Below are 20,195 nucleotides of genomic sequence, written 5' to 3' on the forward strand. Positions count from 1 at the left end.
GAGGCAAACAAGGCACAGCTGCTCCTGATCAATAATTTGGTAATTGGGAGTGGGGCAGGTGCGTTGTGTGTGTGTGTGTGTGTATGTGAGAATCAGTGGGCATGTCCCTCATGCTGGGTGTCCAGCGCATGACTTACATACACATCAATATAACATCACTGATGGTAGAAAATGAATTCTCTCCAAAACAGCAACTTTTTAGCTGAGGAAAATTATTTGCCATAGTCTTTCTATTGACTCGTGATGTTGAGCTCCTTGCTGGAACCTTTGTCATAGTAAGACCGCACATCAATGCAGACCTTCTTATGCATGACCATTATAGGTGAGCCACAACAGAAGCGCAGAGTGTGTGCGTTCCTCCAGACACAGCAGCCAAACACATGCCCTGCTATATAAATCACACAGGGCCCGCCAGCCGAGGCCACTTAATGAAAACATTCATCAGACCTGTCCATAATCAGATACAGATCCAAATTCAGATTTCAGACTGGAAGAGCTATGGTGATACCAGCTTTTCATCAGAGTTCAGCTGAGGCTAGATATTGGGAGTATTATAGACACACCTCATTCAACTTAATGAGATGCTGAATAGGTGATCACCTTAACAGAATCCTGTTCTAACGAGCAGGAGTATGAAAAAAAACACTGCTGCTGTCATCACTATTCTCTCGTTATAGAACCAGCTGGATGGGAAAAGCAGTGCTAGTCAAAATACAGCTACAGACCATGACAGAAGAGTTGAAAAGAAAGGTTCTTAATGAGGCAAAGAAGGGTTCAATTGTAGCTTTACTGGCAGAGGGATACATTGAGCGTCAGGTTGCTTCCATCTTGAAAATTTTGAAAACTGCAGGTCATGAGAACAAGGTCAAGCAGCAAACACATGGGACAACAGCTTCAGACTGGCAGAGGTCGAAAACGACTCTCTACCGACCGTGATGATCGCCATCTCATTTGAATGTCACTTAACCGTAAGCTGACGTGAAGTGACCTACAAAAAGAATGGCATGCAGCAGGTGGGGTGAATCGCACAGCGAGGACGGTTCGAAACAGGCTTCTGGATGCAGGGCTGAAGTCGTGCAAAGCTAGAAAAAAGCTCTTCATTAATGAAAAGCAAAGAAGAGCCAGACTGAAGTTTGCGAAAGACCATAAGGATTGGACCACAGAGGACTGGAGTAAGGTCATCTTCTCTGATGAGTGCAATTTTCAGCTTTGTCCAACACCTGGACGTGTAATGGTTAGACGGAGACCTGGAGAGGCCTACAAGCCAGAGTGTCTTTCATCCATTGTGAAATTTGGTGCAGGATCGGTGATGATCTGGGAGCTGGCTGGAATCAGGCAGATTTGTCTTTGTGAAGGACACATGAATCAAGCCACTTACAAAATTGTGCTGGAAGAAAACGTGCTTCCTTCTAATCTGACAATGTTCCCCAACTCTGATGATTGTTTTTTTTCAACAGGAAAATGTTCCGTTACACAGCCAGGTCATTCAAAGTGTGGATAAGGGACCACCAAATCAAGACCCTATCATGCCCAGCCCAATCTCCAGGCCTGAACCCCATTGAAAACCTCTGGAATGTGATCAAGCGGAAGGTAGATGGTGAGAAGCCATCAAACAAAGCCAAGATCCTGGAATTTCTGTGCCAGGTGTGACGTAAAGTTACCCAACAGCAATGTGAAAGACTGATGTAAAGCATGCCAAGACGCATGAAAGCTGTGATTAAAAATCAGGGTTATTCCACCAAATATTGATTTCTTGACTCATCCTAAGTTGAAATATCAGTATTGTGTTGTTTATAAATAAATATGATCTTGTTTTCTTTGCATTATTTGTGGTCTGAAATTTCTGTAACTGTTTGGTATTTTGACCATTAGTCATTTTCATAAAAAAACATGCTCTAAAATACAATATTTTTTAACTGGAATTTGGAATAAATGTTGCCAGTAGTTTATACAAAACTGCTCAGCTTTTACGTCAATTGTAAAACTAGAGAAACTGATCATTGTAGCGGTCTCATTGTTAATATATATATATATATATATATATATAGGCTATATGATATATATATATATATATAGGCTATATGATATGTACTCAGGTAATAAGAGAAACATGTCACACCAGCTGACCCTGGCACTGGATATTAATCACTCTGTACTAATGATGCACACAGGGCAGCAGAGTTACTATGGCAATGAGTTTGGATTGAGAACAAGAGGCAATTTGTCGTTGTTCCCACGCAGGGTTTGACTACAAGAATTATTACTGTCACAGTTGAAAAAAAGATGTGCTCTAAAGATGTGACATAATGAAGTGCCATTCAGGCTAAGCCTTGTGGGCTATAGTAGTACAGTAATGTTAATCCTGACAACACTGCCACAGGTGTGTGGGATGTGTATGGCGCAAAGCTGAGAGCAGTGTGTGTGTGTGTGTGTGTGTGTGTGTGTGTGTGTGTGTGTGTGTGTCTGTGTGTGTGTGTGTGTGTGTGTGTGTGTGTGTGTGTGTGTGTGTGTGTGTGTGTGTGTGTGTGTGTGTGGTTTGAGTGAGTACAAAGAGGGTGAGTGTGTGGTGCTGTTGAGTGGGATATAGTTTCTTGGGAAACTCAGAGACAGACCCTCAGCAGGGAAGCAACAAACTGGTCTTTTAACAATCTAACAATGTTTAATATTGTCATTTAAATGTCTAATAATGTTTAATGCTGTCATTTAAATGTCTAACGATGTTTAATACTGTCATTTACAGTTACTGTTCTTATTATTATGTTGGCTTGACAAAGCCCTGTCATCCAAATTTTTCTCAACAACTACCCCCATGGCTAAATAACACCTCAACAACAACTACCCCAACAGTTAAATAACCCCCCAGCCCCAAGTACCCCACAGCCAACTACCCCTTAACACAAATGAAAACCCCACAGCCCATCAACAGCTACCCCATCAGCCAAATTGTCCTCAACAACTACCCCCACAGCTAAATAACCCCTCAACAACAACTACCTCCACAGCTCAATAACCCCTCAACAAAAACTACCCCCACAGCTCAATAACCCCTCAACAACAACTACCTCCACAGCTCAATAACCCCTCAACAACAACTACCCCCACAGCTCAATAACCCCTCAACAACAACTACCTCCACAGCTCAATAGCCCCTCAACAACAACTACCCCCACAGCTCAATAACCCCTCAACAACAACTACCCCCACAGCTCAATAACCCCTCAACAACAACTACCCCCACAGCTCAATAACCCCTCAACAACAACTACCCCCACAGCTCAATAACCCCTCAACAACAACTACCCCCATGGCTAAATAACCCCTCAACAACAACTACCCCCACAGCTCAATAGCCACACAGCCACACTTCTTAGCATTTTCCTCCACTCATTCTTTATTTCTTTCCATGCATCCCTCCATCCTCCCATAGGAATCTATTGGTTTTATAACTTTTTCATCTGTCATCTGTAAAGATAGAACAACTATATTGAACTACTAGTCCTAGTCCCGGAAGTGCATTTCACACTGATGGCATTTATCTAGCCACCCTGTCTGTCCTTTCTCTCTCCATCCTCCTTTAGGAACCCATTGATTTTATACCTCCCATCATTTTCAAGCTATAGCCATCAAACTTGGTGAAAGGACTCAACTGCTGACCCCAAGCATGACACTGTCAACTCACTCATTTCAATCATTTCATTCATCCCTCCACCCTCCCTTAGAAACTCATAGATTTGAAAACGTTTTGGATTAGGACTAATTGACTTTGAGGTAGTTCAGGCAGAATGGTTATTTAGTTTAGGACTAAGTCTAAACCCATACAAAGTGTCTTTTATACATTCAAACACAATCATACTCCCCCTCTACGTGTGTGTGTGTGTGTGTGTGTGTGTGTGTGTGTGTGTGTGTGTGTGTGAGAGAGAGAGAGAGAGAGAGAGAGAGAGAGAGAGAGAGGAGTGTGTGAAGAGTGCACATAGTATAAAGTCAGTCCTAGGCTGGACAGGGATTTACATTAATCCTGCTGGATAATGAGACATTAAGGGTTTGTTTGTTTTTTTTTTCTGATGAATTCTGAGATTTCATTAGGTTGTCTGATCTTTAATCTCATAACCCTGATGTTTAATGAAACCTGGGATTACAATCTGCCTTGAATCTTGGCAGGATGCTGTTTCCTCCAATCAGCTGCCTCTGTGTAGAATGGAATAATCACATTGTGGTTCTCTCTGGGTGATTTGCTTTATGTGGTGTGAGTGGGTGTGTTTGGGTTTGCATGTGTGTGCATGTGCATGCATGTATCTGTAAAGTCACCTATTTTTTCCCACTGCCAGAGACACGCTGTCACAGCATAGCTAATAGAAAAGGGCTGGTGGGTAGAAGGCTACAGCCTGTCAAAGTCATCAGGAGAACAGAAGCATCAGTTAATAATGTTGATCATCAGCGCCACGTTGATGAATTAATTTAGGATTAAACCAAATAATTATATCATCCAAGTTATTTTGGTTAACACAGTGTATTTGGGCAAGGCTTGCATGGTCCGCACCAGTCTGAACCACAGAACTCCGCTTAGAGTGGTGGCTTACAATGTGCTGTTGCTGTCTGTACTCTCCATAAATCCTCCTTTGCATTTGGTGAAATGTAGCCACTTTGCTTTTCAAGTCATCTCAAATACACATAACGAAAGAAGGCCAGCAATGGTGGAGGTTAGTGTTTAGTTTGTGATGTACGAAGGAAGGTTATACATGTCGTGAGATTGGTACGTGTTACAGTAAAATAAGGTTAATGGATAGAATAACGGAACATTACCAACGGCGAAGGTGAGTTTTCATGTGTGTTTGAATGAGAAGGATTGGTCATCTATTACTGGTTGCTATGCACTTAGCCACGCCTTCTTTCTCACCTCAGCATTTTGCTTCCCTGTTGACAACCGGCTCCATCCAGTTTCCTACATGCCCCTACAGCATTAGAGTCACCTTTTTCATATTATGTTCTCATGAGTGATGAGTGGGACATGTAGTCCTTCAATAATACATCTCATGCCTGTTTGAATCAGAGCAGTGCTGCTGCACACGCTGAACTAAACACTCCACTGTACAGGAAAGTGGGCAGATTGCCTCTACTGTTTGCATTCAAAATGGAAGTTAACTTTTTGCCTCGATCATGATTTGGTTTGACGAATTTACTTATAGACATAATTATTGATATTGATAAAATTATTAATAGAAGTCTTATCTCATATGATATAACAAAATTGATCAAAACGGTATGTGAAGGTGTGTGTGTGTGTGTGTGTGGTGGGGGGGTTGTAGCAGTTTTACAAGGGGAAGGTTGTTTTGTTTTGTTTTTTAATGGGGGAGGATGACATCTCCTTACATTCTCTCTCAAATGTACCAGCATGTACTGACCTTTGGTTGGTCACATCCAGTTTATAAATTTCATTTCTTCTCTAAAGTGTTAGCCAGTGTGTTTTGTCCATTTACTGCTTTCTCAACCTCATTATACAGTTCACCTGCATTAGCTTCTCTACCTGGATCCTAACCCAGGATGTTTACCTGCTCTTGGGCTGTTTACTTGTGTCTCATGGGACTGGATTCTCCAACCAGAGAAATTCACTGTTAGGGCAAATTGTGTACTGTCAGTGTTTAGTTCAGAAACACCATGATAAACATTACTTATTCGCCAAAGTAATGCTTATGTTAAATCAGCTAAACATACACCTCCTTTATTCATTAGAAATACAATTCCTCCTTTAACTATGTTCATTGAAAGGCAAAAGCCAACCCCAGGCATGCAATCTCATAATTTGGTGCACACTGCCACTTTACCTTGGGTGCTTATTAAGAGTCTACCATCTGTGTGAGCTATGATACTCTATTTGGAGGACATTCAAAACTGAGAAGAGGTTCACAATATGTGTGACCCCAAAAAAATGTTCAGAAGACTGATGGCTATGGTCTTCTTTTCGAGACAGAAGTGATGATGGTACAGAAATGGCCGTGGAAGGGGTGAAGGGCTGAGCCTGTTTAAAATGCAGCTCGAGTGGATCGACCCTTCTCAGCTGCTACCACAAATGAGCCAGAGCAGTGACATCTCTTTAAAGTCATTGTGTGACTAAAATCAAAGGGGCAACTTCCGAATGAACAGCCGTTCGAGTGCAGTTTATGGTGTGCAGTGCTGCTCAATCATGTACATCAGTCATTCAAAAGTGCCAGCAGCTTCACATGCAAAGCAAAGCTCAAAATCTTTGATGTTCTACAAGCGACAAGGGTGAAATCAGAACAGTTGGCTTTATTGCTGAACGTTAGTCATAAGTTCTACAAAATGTCTTGCTGATCATATAAGAATTCCATAGTTAAGACATTTATGCTGCAAATGCATGTGCTCTCCTTTTATACAGATTATTTAATGTAATATCTTGAGAAGCAGAATGATACTGCAAAAGGTCCAACATAGGGAATAATTAACTTAATGATTATGTTTAGAACCAGCAAAATAAAAGACTGGTTCTTACATTCAGTCCTGGGAAGCCCTGGAATGCATACATTCTCTTCCAAAAACTTGAATTAATCCACAGCATCGTATGATATAGATGATGTGTTTTAACAGTGTTTAGACTTAAACAGTAAACTGTTCACTGCTGGGTGATAAAGCATCCATTATTATTTTTAGTACATGTCTAGATGGTGAGTGCTGAGAAGAACGAGCCAGTCATACTGGGTTGCAAATGTGTGAATCATACACTATGGACTGTATTTCAGTTATTGGGTTTGTGGTAATGCACATCATTCTAGACTCTAGCATTAGGGGAAACTCCAGTACTGTAGTGCACTAGCTCTCAGCTTCTAACACTGGACACCGATCCTGAAATTTACATATTTGAAACAACTGAGGGCAAGAAAGAAAAATGGAAGAAGTTAAAATGTCAGATTTTCAAAAGGCCCTCTGAAGTGATTATGGGTCTTTCCTAGATTACCAAAGTAACTTTTTTGGTCAAATGTATGGAAGGATACATCACATTTAAATGTTGCAAAGTACAAACAATTCTCTGTAAATAACCAAACAGAATTATTAAAAAATGAAGCTGAGGTACAATGGTGGAGTACTTGTATTCTGTTATTCTCCATCACTGCAAGCTGACAATTTAAACTTCACTGCCTTTGTGTTCAAAATAAAAATGGAAACATTGCCCTCTCGTGGCCACTTAGGTAAAGTACATTAAGGCAAGGTAAAGTAAGTTTATTCGTATAGAACTTAACACAGGGACATTTCAAACTGCTTCGCACAAACAAAAAAAATTCAAAGCTTATTGCACCCCAAGATGTAAGGTAAGGAGCAGGCAGATAGGGTTTTAACCAAGATAAATCAAAGGATTTGTTTTCTTGCTAGAATCGCAAAATATTTAGAAAGTAGATTACATTGATTACACTGGGGGCTTTGGTATGGCCATATTTTGATTATGCCTGTTTATGGTATGATGGAATTACAAAAACAGGTTTCACATTTCTCAAAATAAATTGGTTAAGGTTGTTTGAAATCTCCAAATGAGAATACACTTGGAATTGTCTCATAAAATGATGCGCTAGCTAAAAGTACAGGACAAAGCTGCACTGATAGAGCAAAATTAGATTTTGAATGGGGTTTTTCCACTGTATTTTAAACATTATTTATGCAGCTGCAAGAAGTTCATAGTTATTCTATGAGAAGAATAACCACAGATTTGGTTCTGCCTACTTTTAAAAGTAGAGTATGTATGCAGCTGCAACTCTGTGGAATCGGTTGCCAAGGTATTCTAAAATTATTGAAAGTATACAAGATTTTAAATATGTTGTTAAAAAATTAATATAGTGGGGACAGGGAGGGATAATAATTTGATGGATATGTTATGCATGGCATGTTTTTAGGTGTAATTGTATTGTATTGTGGTAATTGTTTTATTATGCCATGTTTGCTATATTTTCCATCTGTCTGATATGGGATTTGGTGTTTGGTAAGGGACCACAATGGAAATAGGTTTTTGGACTTTTTTGTGTTATCCCGTACTGTTTCTGTTTTCATTATAGTCACCACATGTCAATGTAGCTAATGATTGTATAAAATATGACATAGTCTACACAAATCAAATCAAGATCTATTCTTGGGAAGGTTTTTGCCAAAGATAAAAAAAGAAAATGTTACAAAAATTATTTATTAAAATAAAGGTAAATACAATTTATTTAAACAGAAAAGTAATTAATCAAAAATCTTTAAAAAATGAAGATGAAAAATACATTAAAAGATTAAAAGATAAATGATTAAACCTGAACTGACTTTAATATAAAGAAATAAAGTGAAAAAATGAGATAAAAGTTTACTTAAAATAAATGATTAATAAAAGTTATAAAGTGCATAAAATCAAACAGATCGAACAGCAGTGCAAAACTACCCCCCGAGAGCTAAACAGAGTCAGGATCTTAGTTAATTTGAAAGACACAGAAAACAGATGTGTTTATACTCTCGTTTTAAATGTGTTTACAGTCTGTGCACATCTCTGCACATCTCTGTGCCTGATCCCTCAGTGTTTAGTTCTCGGTCTAGGGACTGTTTATAGGACAAAACTGACCTGAGGTTTCTAATAAGCCTGGATTTGGCCAAAATGTCAGTAATTTAAGCAGGAGCTAGCCCATTTAATGATTTGAATACAAGTAGCAACATTTTAAATTCTGAAGCTGACCAGAATGTATTGATGAATTGATGAGAGTACTGGCGTAATGACTCTTTGTCTCACTCTAGCAGCGGCATTCTGAACAAGCTGTAGCTGTGTGATGAACTTTTGAGAGAGGCCAGTAAGGAGGCCATTACAATAATTCAACAATTTTTTTTTTCTATCACAGGGGAAGAAGTGATGTAAATCTAAGCAGTTTTGTTGTCCTGCTGGATTTGGCCTAGTGGGAGCATGTAAAGGTTAAAGAGAAGCAGGACAAGAGTCGATCCTTATGAGACCCAACATCAGGGAGGTTTGCGCTGATTTTATAAGTGAACAACTCAGTCATTTTTATTCAGAAATGTTTATTCCATATTAAACGGAAATAATGCATAGAATCAAAGTTAAAAAAATTCCTGATCATAGAATGTTACTGCAAAATTAATCTCCTAAAATGAAATGTGTTAAATTTGTACTTAACGCAATGATAAGAACCAATTGTTTAACACACAATGAGGTGTGTTAATCTGAAATCAGGCTGCACATACACATGTACATACATACACATGCAATTTGGAGACATACACATGCAATTTTGAACTCCTATCTCCCTTCAACCCCAAAGTACAGCTGGAAGATTTCACCACACCCCCTGTCACTGAGGAACTGGAAGAGCTGCCCAAGGTCCATATGATTGCCCCTGTTTCCATGAGGGTCAAAAATGGCTTCCTCGAAGCCGGCGAACCTTCGAAGCGAGTCCACTTTTTCAGTCTCACTGCTGCCGGCGACAGCCGGGTCCAGGGGAACATCCTCTCTGTGTCGAATCATGATCCTCTTCCAGGTCAAAACTTTCACCCTGTGCAGACAATGGTCACGTTAATTCATGTAGGCCGGTTGCTAAAGCGAGGGAGGCTCCACCATGCTGCTAGAGGTCCCAGCCTGCAGTTTAGACCCACCCATCACATAACATACCTCATCCTACTAAACGAGATCTTTAGGACCATCTAAAAGATCTGTGTCAGGTTTATTAGAGTTGGGTAAATCTCTAATAGAGTTGGATGTACTTGAAATAATTTTTAAAAAAAGACAGCTTGTAAATCTATGAGAGTATTGTTTAAAATCTGGGTAGCAAGTGATGCAAATTAAACTGTTGTTTGTATCATCTATCTGGCTAGTAACTTCAGGAACAAATGTCTTTAATGAATATACATATTTTATAAAACTATACAGTTCTTTACTTAAGAATGCCTGTCCATACCTGGCCCAGAACGCCTCACAGGCAGGATGCAGCCCCTCCACACACACAATGCCTGGCTTTCCCGGCATACAAAAGCCGGACAGCTTCATCTCCTTAGCCCATTCCAGAATGTTCTTTCTCTTGCTCTTATTGTAAATGTGATGGCTGTAGATCCAGAGCCTGGTGAAGGTTTCCTTTGTCGGTGCAGCGGCCGTTTCTTTCTCGGAGGCGTTACAGGTGGCACTCTTGCTGAGGTACTCGAGCGCGTGATCTTTAAGCCACTCCACGGCAGAGAGCGCGCACACGTCTCCGCTGCAGCTCTCGCGCAGGTAGGAGGTCAAACGCGCGACCAGGCGAGACTGCTGCGCCCGGCTAAGCTCGGTGCACCTACAATGCAACACAGACACGGATATACATGCGTTTAGTTTGTGGTTAAAGTTCTAATGACATTACTCTAGGTGTAATCAAAAAAAAAAAAAAAAAAAAAAAAAAGTAACAGTGTTAACAATAAATACCTGACGGCGATCTCTGGCAACACTTTTGGATAGTTGAATGGGTAGGTACAAGATAGTGTAATGTTAGTCTGTATAAAAGAAAACAATGGTAGGCTATGGATGCCAAGGACTCAGTGGTTGATTCACATTTAAAACCTTTATATTGCTAGTACTTCAGTGTGTTCACCTCTTTAATTGTCGAGGTGTCTACCTTCAGCTTGATTGAGAATTCCGGTCTTGTGCTTGGCGGAGTGTCGCTGGTTCCTTCCACATAAGCTCCAAGTTCTGCGTGGGCAAGCTGGTCAAATACAAATTCGTCTTCGCTTGGGAACATACTTCTCATAAGTTCTATTTCTGCTAGTTGAGCCTCTGCCTCCTCTGGACATGCCATGTCTGCATATGATGCAGCATTTAACAGCGACCAAAAGTGCAGCTTAGCTAACCGGCGACAAATAGCTATAACTATACTATAACTACGGTTATAGTGCTACTATAGTATAGTATAGAACTACTGTAGATGACTAACTAGGCTACCTTGGGCGTTACTAGCTAACAATTAACTAGCTAGACCACACGAGCAACGTGTCACAAATATAGCGAGGTAGCTTTAACTTTGCATATCTGCTAGTTATATTGAACAAAGTTGACTTAATTTGCGGCACATAAATGATCACATGTACACTGAATATAAAGTCAACGCGTGTAACTAACTGAACCTGAATAAAAATCTTCAAATCACTGTGTTATTATGCACTTGGGCTGTTCTGCAAAGAACCCAGATTACACTCGGGTGAAGTTAGCTATACCTAACATGACACTGCATAACATTTCCTGTTCGAAAAGTTAACGATACTTAGGAAAATAGAAATATCGTGATAACAGCTAGTAATTTCATTAAATAATATCTAAATATTCTAACATCGATTAACTATATAGAGAGTATATGAATAGATACCAAAGTTAAAACTTTATTTTACAGCTAAGTGAACAGAGCGAGAATTTAAAACTCTTATTTTGACGTGCGTGACGATTCTAAGTTGAAACCGGAAGCGGCCGCACGCATACACACGTTCACGGTTGTTGAACTTGTGTAGCATGGTAGCTGCAGCTATATATGCAATCAAATTTAGTTTAAGGGACGACGATCATAGCTAACCATTTGTTAAATTATTTTTCTATGTTATACGTTGCTCGAACCGGAGTATTTAGGTTGACATGTAACATATTAAAAGCTATGCAACTGGGAAGTCAGAGGAAGACTCCACATTCTATTCACTTCGATTAGCTAGCTAGCTAACCTAAGTAAGTTAACTGGTAACTAGCATGGACTCTTAGGTACTGTAGTTAAAGAACATTGCCTCGTCCTAGTTTAATTCACATTTCTTTTTGTAAGAGTGTAATATATTAATATTTGCAGTACTTCCTCTCTGACCATATTATCTGTTTAACCTACTTCATTGTTTCTTACAGTTGACCATATTGTAATTTTCGCGCTAGTATACGACAAAAATATTTCTTGATAACTATCACTTAACTAGAGTAGATAATGTAGCTATCTTGGTACTAGTCTACGAATGCCAAACTACTACTTCTGTCCTGTTACTGTCTCGTAGTCCGTGTCAGTTAAAGATAGTTTATTCGCGGAGTTATTGTGCCAAGTAGTTCATGACTTGACACGTAGTGAGTATAGTTAAGGTAGCTTAACGTTTTATCTGTGATTAGGTTAGGCGTCCATCGTCATACGCTGTAATGGGCAAAAAGCGAGCAAAAGACAGAAGTCCAAGAGAGGATGACTCTATGGACCTGTCAGGTATGTAACATCTGGCTCCCTTTTAAGCATGATACTTTGGTATCCTTAATCATAACTTGTGACTTTGTTTTTCATTATGTGTTTTAGGTGTTACCTGTACCCATGTCCGTAAAGGAATAGATCGTAGCTTGTTAAAAAAGACAGGCTTGGACAAGCACTGGGACACCTGCCAGGTGTGTTTAAAAGAGAGGGGAAGCAACCGTGACGCTGCGTCTGAAAAGAAGACAGTGCAGGAGTCACCAGCTGTATGGATGTGTCTCAAATGTGGGCACAGGGTAAGCACCGAAACCTCCCCGGGTCCTACTAGTGTCATAAAGTTAACTTGTGCTTTCGTCCTAGTGATTTCCTGGGTTTATTCATGTTGATCAGCGGCAGTGCAAGTATGATTTGTTTCTAATGTACTCAGGGCTGTGGGAGGTCATCTGAGGAAAAGCATGCCATCAAACACTATGAGAAGCCACACTCAGAACCGCATTGCATAGTGCTCTGCCTCGACAACTGGAGTGTGTGGTAAGAGCACAGATCAGACGTTATGTGCCTGTACTGATCTGTAGTTATTTTTTTTTTACCCATGTTGTAAATATTGTCTGACCCAGATGCATACTGATCTAAGAGGACCTATGCACTCTCTATGAGCTTTTGATGTTGGTCTCTAGATGTTTAAAGAGCACTTTGTGGGTTTTGCCAAGGTGTTACATCTGCGATGACAACGTGTACTGCTCCGTCACGGGGCAACTAGCTCAGCTGGTCTCCAGCATTAGGAAGCAGGTGCTGGCGGATTCAGACCACAAGGCTTCTGCCAGAGGTAAGTACCAAAGCTTACTGCAGTACAAGTCTCTACAGGAAGGGCATGGCACCTCTCACTTTAGTATTCTCATGCCCTTTTGGTTAATAATCAAGATCTTCATAATTACTACATTACCTGATGTAGATTAATCGGATAAGTCGTCATTTCCAGTAAACAGAAGTAATATTGCTGTAAAACAGAGGTATTTAGCTCTGGACCTCAAATATAATTTCCAGACCTGGGCTTTGTAATCACAGTTAATGCAACTCATTTGTCATTACATGTGAATCTTAAAAAGAGGGTGGAAAATCTGCAGTACTTTGACTTCAGGGAATATCATCTGAACACCAGCATTTTGAGGCATAAATAACCTGACATTAATTTCAAAATCCAGATCAGGCTTTGAGGTCCAGTGTTTGAACTCCTCTGCTGTAAAATGTTTTGCTTTATTTATTTAGTCACTCCATGGTGTAAATGCTTCAGTAAATGATTAAATGAATCTAGTCACCTGTACCTGTCATGTTGCCATATAGTATCTGTAACAGAACCTTCTTCACATTGTGTTCCCATTAAGAGCTTGAGGAAGAGAGTGGCGATGCAGCTGTGGGCATGGCAGAGAAAGAACAGGAAAACGTGGCCAACCAGAAAGAGCGCAGGAAGGGCTCGAGGCAAAACGGCTCCCTGAAGGAACCCGCTACGGCGTCTACGGCAAACGCCGGTACCGTGGCAGTGCGAGGCCTCAGTAACCTGGGCAACACCTGCTTCTTCAATGCTGTGCTCCAGGTGAGAATCATCTTACCAGGCTAGGAGCGAACAACCCCACCAACCAGTCTAAGAGCAAGAAAGAACAAAGAACATCATATGCTGTCTGTGAAGCCCTTGAGTCACATTTTGGACAGCTGTGAAAGATTACGCAAGACTGTTATTGACGAGAATGGCCAGCACTGAACACAGATCCCTTTTGTTCTCAGTCCATCTTCTGTGATCACCAGAAAGTGATCACAAGCCTACTTTGTGGTTTCTGCACATGCGAATTCAATCAGGTAATGAACTCATAAACCTTCCCGCTTGCGGTTTCAGAATCTGTCCCAAACACGACTGCTGCGTCAGCTGCTCAGTGACCTGAGGGATGAGGAGGGGAGTCTGTTGCTGAAGCCAGTACAGTCCTCCATGCTGGTAGGTTGACACTGCCATTGTAATCTGTCCACTTCCTCTTTGTGTGGACACCATGCAGTGTTGTTGACAGGGGCACACTGTGGTGTTCCTGAACTAACGCACATTTCAGCTCCCGGAGGCCTTGGTAATTACCTTAAGTGTTAAAGACTGAAGCATCATCAAGTGCTAGTGTAGCTCACTTTTTAGAGTAGGTAGAGCAAGGTGCTAACAGCATTATCCAGGGAGAGCATGTTCTTTCATACTGTTAAAAATGTAATGAGCTCTGGATAGAAGTATCTGTCAAATGCTGTAAATGTAATGTAGTCCAGGACCGAGACCCCAGAATGAAACGGCACTTCCTGGGTATTGTTTCTATTCCAGGAGCCTTTGCAGGTGCGGTTGCCAAGACCCGGGGCCCTCACACTGGCCATGTGTCATCTGCTTAACGAAATCCAGGAGACCAAGAAAGCTGTCGTGACTCCTCGAGAGCTCTTCACCCAAGTGTGCAAAAAGTAAGGTCAAGCAGCCAAAACCTCCGCTGCTTTTATGAGCACAACTTTCTGTGTCTAAACTTTAATGCAGCTTGCAAGAAACAGCAGCCATATTTACTGTGCAGTCAGAAGTTCATGGATGGTTTCGCCAATACGTATTAAATACAGGTCTGTGAAGAAAATGGAAAAAAGTAGAATCTAAGATGGAGTGATTTTACATTTAGGCATTTAAAATGGTCAGTGAAAAATGATAATCTAGAATGTAGTGATTATATCTAGGCATTCTGGTTTTGACACCTGACCTACTAGCTCGGAGAGTGCGGGGTGCCTGTTTTGGAGTGATTAGTAGTGTATTGCTACCTGACTGTGTGTGTTTGTTTGTGTGTGTGTTTGTTTGTGTGTGTGTGTGTGTGTGTGTGTGTGTGTGTGTTTGTTTGTGTGTGTGTTTGTTTGTGTGTGTGTTTGTTTGTGTGTGTGTGTGTGGGGGGGGCACTCTCCCTAGGGCAGCCAGGTTCAAAGGCTTCCAGCAGCAGGACAGTCAGGAGTTGCTGCGCTACCTGCTGGACGGCATGAGGGCGGAGGAGAATTGTGTATGTATGCTACTGCTAGCCCTCATGCGCTGACACTAGCTGGCATCAGACAGGCATAGTATGCACTCGTGCTAGCCTACATGCTAGTGCTAGCACTTATAGAGAGATTGGTATGTATTTGTTATTGCTATTAAGTGGAGCACTGTATATATGCTAATATTTTCCCTCAAAGTCCTATCCTTTATGAAAATCATTACATAGTATTATATGCTAATGCTAACCCTTATAAGTATATGTTAGTTAATGCTAGACTTTATGCTATGTATGCTAATAACAATTGAACAGTACCACCAAACACTGCTTAAAAGAGAGACTTTTCTAAAATGTTGGTGAAGATTGACAAGTAGCGGCCAAGAGATGATTGCATTTGTCATATTGAACACGGCATATCACGTTAGTTATAAACCTTTTATTTATTGTGCAGTGACCTCATGGCAACCTGTACACACTGTTGTACCTGTGATATTTACAGCGAATAACTGCTGGAATTCTGGAGGCACTGAAAGGTTCTGGTACTTGTTCTGACACAGAGCAGAAGAAATTAGTGAAAGGTGAGTTCTTACCTGCATGGAAAACTGCGCACAAATTGCAGACAGATGCACTTTCATCTGGGAAATCCTTACACAGTTTCAGAATGCTTAATGTGCTATTTTGAAAGCTTTGAAATTTGTTTTTTTAGCAGTGCTGAAATTAATATCTCTAAGCCTGAGTAGTTGACATCCATAAAGACACTTGAAAAAAATTTTTTCTTGCAATAAGCGATTCTGTTTGAAAATACTGTTTAAACATTTTTGTTTTCCAAGAGTATGAAAGAAACGGTGTAACCAAGAGCTTTGTGGACCATGTCTTTGGGGGAGAGATGACCAGCACTGTAATGTGTAAAGAGTGTAAGACTGTTTCCCTGGTAACTGAAGTGTTTCTGGACCTGTCCCTACCTGTGGCTGATGAGGTACTGCCTCTTGGTCGGGAATACATGGTTAATACGATGCTATAGGAAACATCCTTTCCATAACTGAAAGATGATACGCAAATGTTAGGATGAACCACTACATTTGAAAACACTTATTTAAGACATAAACATATAAACTAGCTATTCATTCCTTTCTCCATATGTACCTATGTTTAGTTAACACTTCTTGTATAAATTATTGGCTTAGAAATCAGTTATACATGTGTTATAAGTGTGTAATAAGATCCTAATTAAGTGTGTAATAAGTAGGCACCCTTAGTGTTGCTCTGAATATATAATACTGTTAAGGGTATCTAGTCTTCCATGGAACATGTGAATACTATTGTTCAGATGTCAGTGATTTATTAGGTAAAGGTGACACTTGTGATGAAAAGCAAGTGACCGGCTTCCCAAGTTTATGTTGACAAAACCATTAGAAAATAAAATTAAAAAATTGCTCCTAGGTCATTGATTGGGGAGGTCTTGGCCCTTGTAGGCTTACAGGAAGAAGAACCAGAAGAAGGGAGTTCAGCAGAGGAATAGTGTCTGTGAGGATGGTGGGCAGGACACTCCCCTGGTCAATGGGACTGAGGATATGCCAACTGGGGCAGGCAGCAAGTACCAGCAAAAGAAGGCCAAGAAGCAGGCAAAGAAACAAGCCAAGGTAAACAATCACACACCAGTGCATTATCAAACCATTTACTCTCAGCTGCAGATTTTCTGGGACCTTTGTCTGCACAACCTGATTGTCCCCATGTAAAAATGGATTGTGACCTGTATGTGTTTAACCTTTTTAATTTTGTAGAGTGTGTATACATGTGTGGTTATTGCTGTAGTGCACAAATAGCATGTCTAAACAGACAAATCTGATACACTGAAGTAAGATACAGGTCTGATTTGAGCATTATTCTCTGCTGCTGCATCTGTGTCTCTAAATGGACTGAAATGTGTAGTTCCCATTTGGCATAAATGGACCGGTATGCGTATGCTGATTGTTTTTCTTTGTTTTTGTTTTTTTGTTTTTTTACAGAACCAGAAGCGACAGCAGAAACAAGGAGCAAAGATGACACTGGACTGTCTGACCAATCAGAAGACAGGCAGCCCTCTGGAAGTTCCGCCTGTGGGTGCGGACGGACAGGTGTTCGCTGACACTGAAGGCGGGGAGGACCAGTTAATGACCCAATCCGTGATCACCGATCCTGCAGAGCAGGAACACGACAGGCCTGGTGAGGAAGAGGAGGAGGAAGAGAACATCCACGACAACCTGTCTGTACAAAGCACTGCCTCTACGAATGGTAAGTGCTTCAGCGCCCTGTCAGAGGAGAGAATGTGCCTGGACATGCCACTGGAGCAGAAGAGAGGAGAGGAAGAGGAGGAGGAGGAGGAAGAAAAAGAAACGTGCACGGGACTATGCGAGGAGACAGAGGAGTTAACGGAGGCCGTGGAGGCCCTGACGCTCCGGGCAACTTCCGAGATGGAGAGGCAGGGCAGGGAGGCGCTGGGCGACTCCCTAGAGTACATAGTGGTGAACCGGGACCCGGAGCTGGCCTTCCACGCACTGGCCAGCAGGCCAGTGCCAGACAAGCAGGAATGCTCAGTGGAGTCATGCCTCTACCAGTTCACAGAGGTGGAGCACCTGACGGAGAGTAACAGCCTGCTATGTTCAACCTGCACGAAAAGGCAGACCAGCCACAAAGCCTCAGACGGTACAGCACATGCCTGCATAGACATTGCATAAAATTAGGCCATTTCTGCACAGGCTGGTAGAGTCGCTACCGTGGCAGTTTAGGGGCTGCTAGAAAATGAGTGCAGGAGTTTCAGATTTCAGTCCTAGAAAGCATGCTGAAGTTTAATGCAGGCATTTTGAACCCTCAGTCCTAGAGGGCATTGCAGGGTTTTGTAATGGCAAGTATTGGCTTGTGTTGCATGTAGTACATCTCCTTGAGGTTCTAATTAATACTGAGTGGTGTTCACATTTCCAGGATCCAAAAAGAACATTTACAGAGATGCACTGAAGCAGATGTTAATATCTTCCCCTCCACCTGTGCTTACACTGCACCTGAAGAGGTTCCAGCAGGTAATTCCCCTGGCCCTGACACCACCCCAAAAACCAGAACACTCGGCTTAGCCTGAGCCAGGACATCGCACTGCACAACATGAGTTTGGCCCAACTCTAGCACCTATTTATAAATTAGGTGTCTGCCAAGAGTGTTTTTCTTCTGTAACGTTTCCTGAGTGGCTGTGTTCTCTGCCTGTGTGTGTCTAGGTGGGGTACAGTGTCTGTAAGGTCAACAGGCATGTTCAGTTCCCTCAGGTGCTGGATCTTGCCCCATTCTGCTCCCTAATTTGCAAGGTACCCCATGTTGTCTCCTGTCACCTCACTGACTCACTTATTCTCTGTTTTTCTGTCTGTCTGTCCATCTATCCTGTTTTTGGTTTTGTTTTTTTAATTTTTTATTTTACCAGTATGAGCCTTAGAAAATGGTTCATATAAAATCCATGTATTCATTATTCATATTATTCATGTAAACCAGTTTTTGCCAATTATTTTTGCTTGTGTGTTTTTGGTTGTAAGGGAATATAGAAATAATTTTACATGTATTTATTAATTTTAAGTGCAAAATCCAGGTGTAAGAATCAATGGTAATCTAATGTTTTAATACATCTTACACAAAGCTTGATAAGGCAGACCAGTGCAACCAGCATTATACACTGTACTGCACTGCACTGAGCTCTGACTGTGGGTAGCCAGCTTTTTGAAGTGTGTCCTATGATGTGTAGTTAGCTGTAAACCGTGTGTGTGCATGCGTTTGTATGCGTAGGGGGTTGAGGAAGGAGAAACACAAGTGCTCTATTCTCTCTATGGCATCGTGGAACACAGTGGCACCATGAGGTCCGGCCATTACACCGCATTTGTTAAAACGCGGCCACAAACGCAGACTACACTGCATAACGGAACTGCGGCAGGTATGAAACGACTGCATTCTGTGCACTCCTCCGTCAGCCACTGTTGGTCAAACTCCTGCTACTCATTACACAGCCATCTTAGAAGCCTAAGTTGAGTATGGTAAAATGGTCACAGCTCACTGCTATTGTTTATAAAAGAAGGTCACGTCTGTTCATGCATTTGACAAAAAATGGGTTGCACAGACATAAGATTTTAAACTTAAAAAGCAATATTTGGTAAGCTACCTTGTTTCTAGTCTCTGTGGTGCTTACTAAACTGAAAATGAATGTTATATCATAAATACAAGTTTTTGATGTGTAGGTGAAACAACACCAACTAAAGGATGCTGGTTCCACATCAGTGACAGCAGTGTACAGCCTGTTACAGAAGCCAAGGTGGAGAATTCCCAAGCCTACCTCCTGTTCTACGAAAGAATCTCTTAGATCACTTCAGTCAGGTCCATGATCTCTTTGATCACTGCAGTCTGCCACGTCTAGTCTCACAGGGTGATGTGCAGAGTCAGACATGACTGCTGCTGATTCTTTTACATGATGCTTCGCTGCCAGAGAGCTGATTTGTATTTGATGCTATAATTGTAGGAAAGGAAAAACGGTTTATTTTTCTGTGGATGGTGCTCTGTAGTGATGAAACATGTAATTAATAAGATTCCTGGTTTGAGATTTTGTAATGGTATGGAATATGAAAATAGAATTATGATGAACTGTGTTCAAATCTAAAAAGATGGTTACTGTTTTGTTACTAGTAGTATTGCCAAACCCTATTAAGAACTTGGGAGTGCCCCAGTGTTCAGCAAAAATGATCTTAAGAAAACCTCAAACTCAGAACATTCATTGGTTTGTTTACTTTTTATTAAGTTGGTACAATTTTGTCATAAATTGTTTAATACAGTAATTATTGATTTAACCCCATGTTTTCATTGTCTTGTATGATCTTATATGTTTGAAACATGAGTCATTCTCGTTCAGGTATGTTCCTAAATGTCACTATTTTTAGTTTACTATTTTATTTAATTAAACATTAAAAGTTTAATTACAGAATTA

General features: G+C 41.0%; 2 protein-coding genes across 2 annotated transcripts; one reads left to right on the top strand and one right to left on the bottom strand.

Annotated features, from left to right (window-relative positions):
- Positions 1 to 9,025: 9,025 nt before the first annotated feature.
- On the bottom strand, positions 9,026 to 11,219 carry rwdd2b (RWD domain containing 2B). The gene is made up of 4 exons (XM_027012161.2): positions 10,593 to 11,219; positions 10,427 to 10,494; positions 9,933 to 10,298; positions 9,026 to 9,530 (listed from the first exon to the last, which is right to left on the bottom strand). Exons 1-4 carry the CDS (start codon positions 10,794 to 10,796, stop codon positions 9,278 to 9,280), a joined length of 891 nt encoding a protein of 296 aa, XP_026867962.2. The 5' UTR covers positions 10,797 to 11,219; the 3' UTR covers positions 9,026 to 9,277.
- Positions 11,220 to 11,469: 250 nt separating this feature from the next.
- Positions 11,470 to 20,063, top strand: usp16 (ubiquitin specific peptidase 16). The gene is made up of 17 exons (XM_027012150.2): positions 11,470 to 11,707; positions 12,128 to 12,215; positions 12,303 to 12,490; positions 12,622 to 12,725; positions 12,905 to 13,020; positions 13,577 to 13,785; positions 14,083 to 14,178; positions 14,539 to 14,669; positions 15,151 to 15,238; positions 15,711 to 15,789; positions 16,042 to 16,187; positions 16,684 to 16,851; positions 17,218 to 17,893; positions 18,170 to 18,264; positions 18,454 to 18,540; positions 19,010 to 19,154; positions 19,456 to 20,063. The coding sequence occupies exons 2-17, from the start codon at positions 12,155 to 12,157 to the stop codon at positions 19,575 to 19,577; spliced, it is 2,511 nt and encodes an 836-aa protein (XP_026867951.2). The 5' UTR covers positions 11,470 to 11,707; positions 12,128 to 12,154; the 3' UTR covers positions 19,578 to 20,063.
- Positions 20,064 to 20,195: the final 132 nt, after the last annotated feature.

The sequence above is a fragment of the Electrophorus electricus genome, chromosome 15 (assembly GCF_013358815.1).
Source record: "Electrophorus electricus isolate fEleEle1 chromosome 15, fEleEle1.pri, whole genome shotgun sequence".
NCBI lineage: Eukaryota > Metazoa > Chordata > Actinopteri > Gymnotiformes > Gymnotidae > Electrophorus > Electrophorus electricus.

Excerpts from the sequence above, each read along its gene's own strand:
- rwdd2b (XM_027012161.2), bottom strand. The coding sequence starts at position 10,796 with ATGGCATGTCCAGAGGAGGCAGAGGCTCAACTAGCAGAAATAGAACTT. Across the intron at positions 10,495-10,592 it reads ACACCTCGACAATTAAAGAG|ACTAACATTACACTATCTTG; the intron begins GTGAACACACTG and ends TCTTTTATACAG. Across the intron at positions 10,299-10,426 it reads TTGCCAGAGATCGCCGTCAG|GTGCACCGAGCTTAGCCGGG; the intron begins GTATTTATTGTT and ends GTTGCATTGTAG.
- usp16 (XM_027012150.2), top strand. The coding sequence starts at position 12,155 with ATGGGCAAAAAGCGAGCAAAAGACAGAAGTCCAAGAGAGGATGACTCT. Across the intron at positions 15,239-15,710 it reads TGAGGGCGGAGGAGAATTGT|CGAATAACTGCTGGAATTCT; the intron begins GTATGTATGCTA and ends TGATATTTACAG. Across the intron at positions 18,541-19,009 it reads TCTGCTCCCTAATTTGCAAG|GGGGTTGAGGAAGGAGAAAC; the intron begins GTACCCCATGTT and ends TTGTATGCGTAG.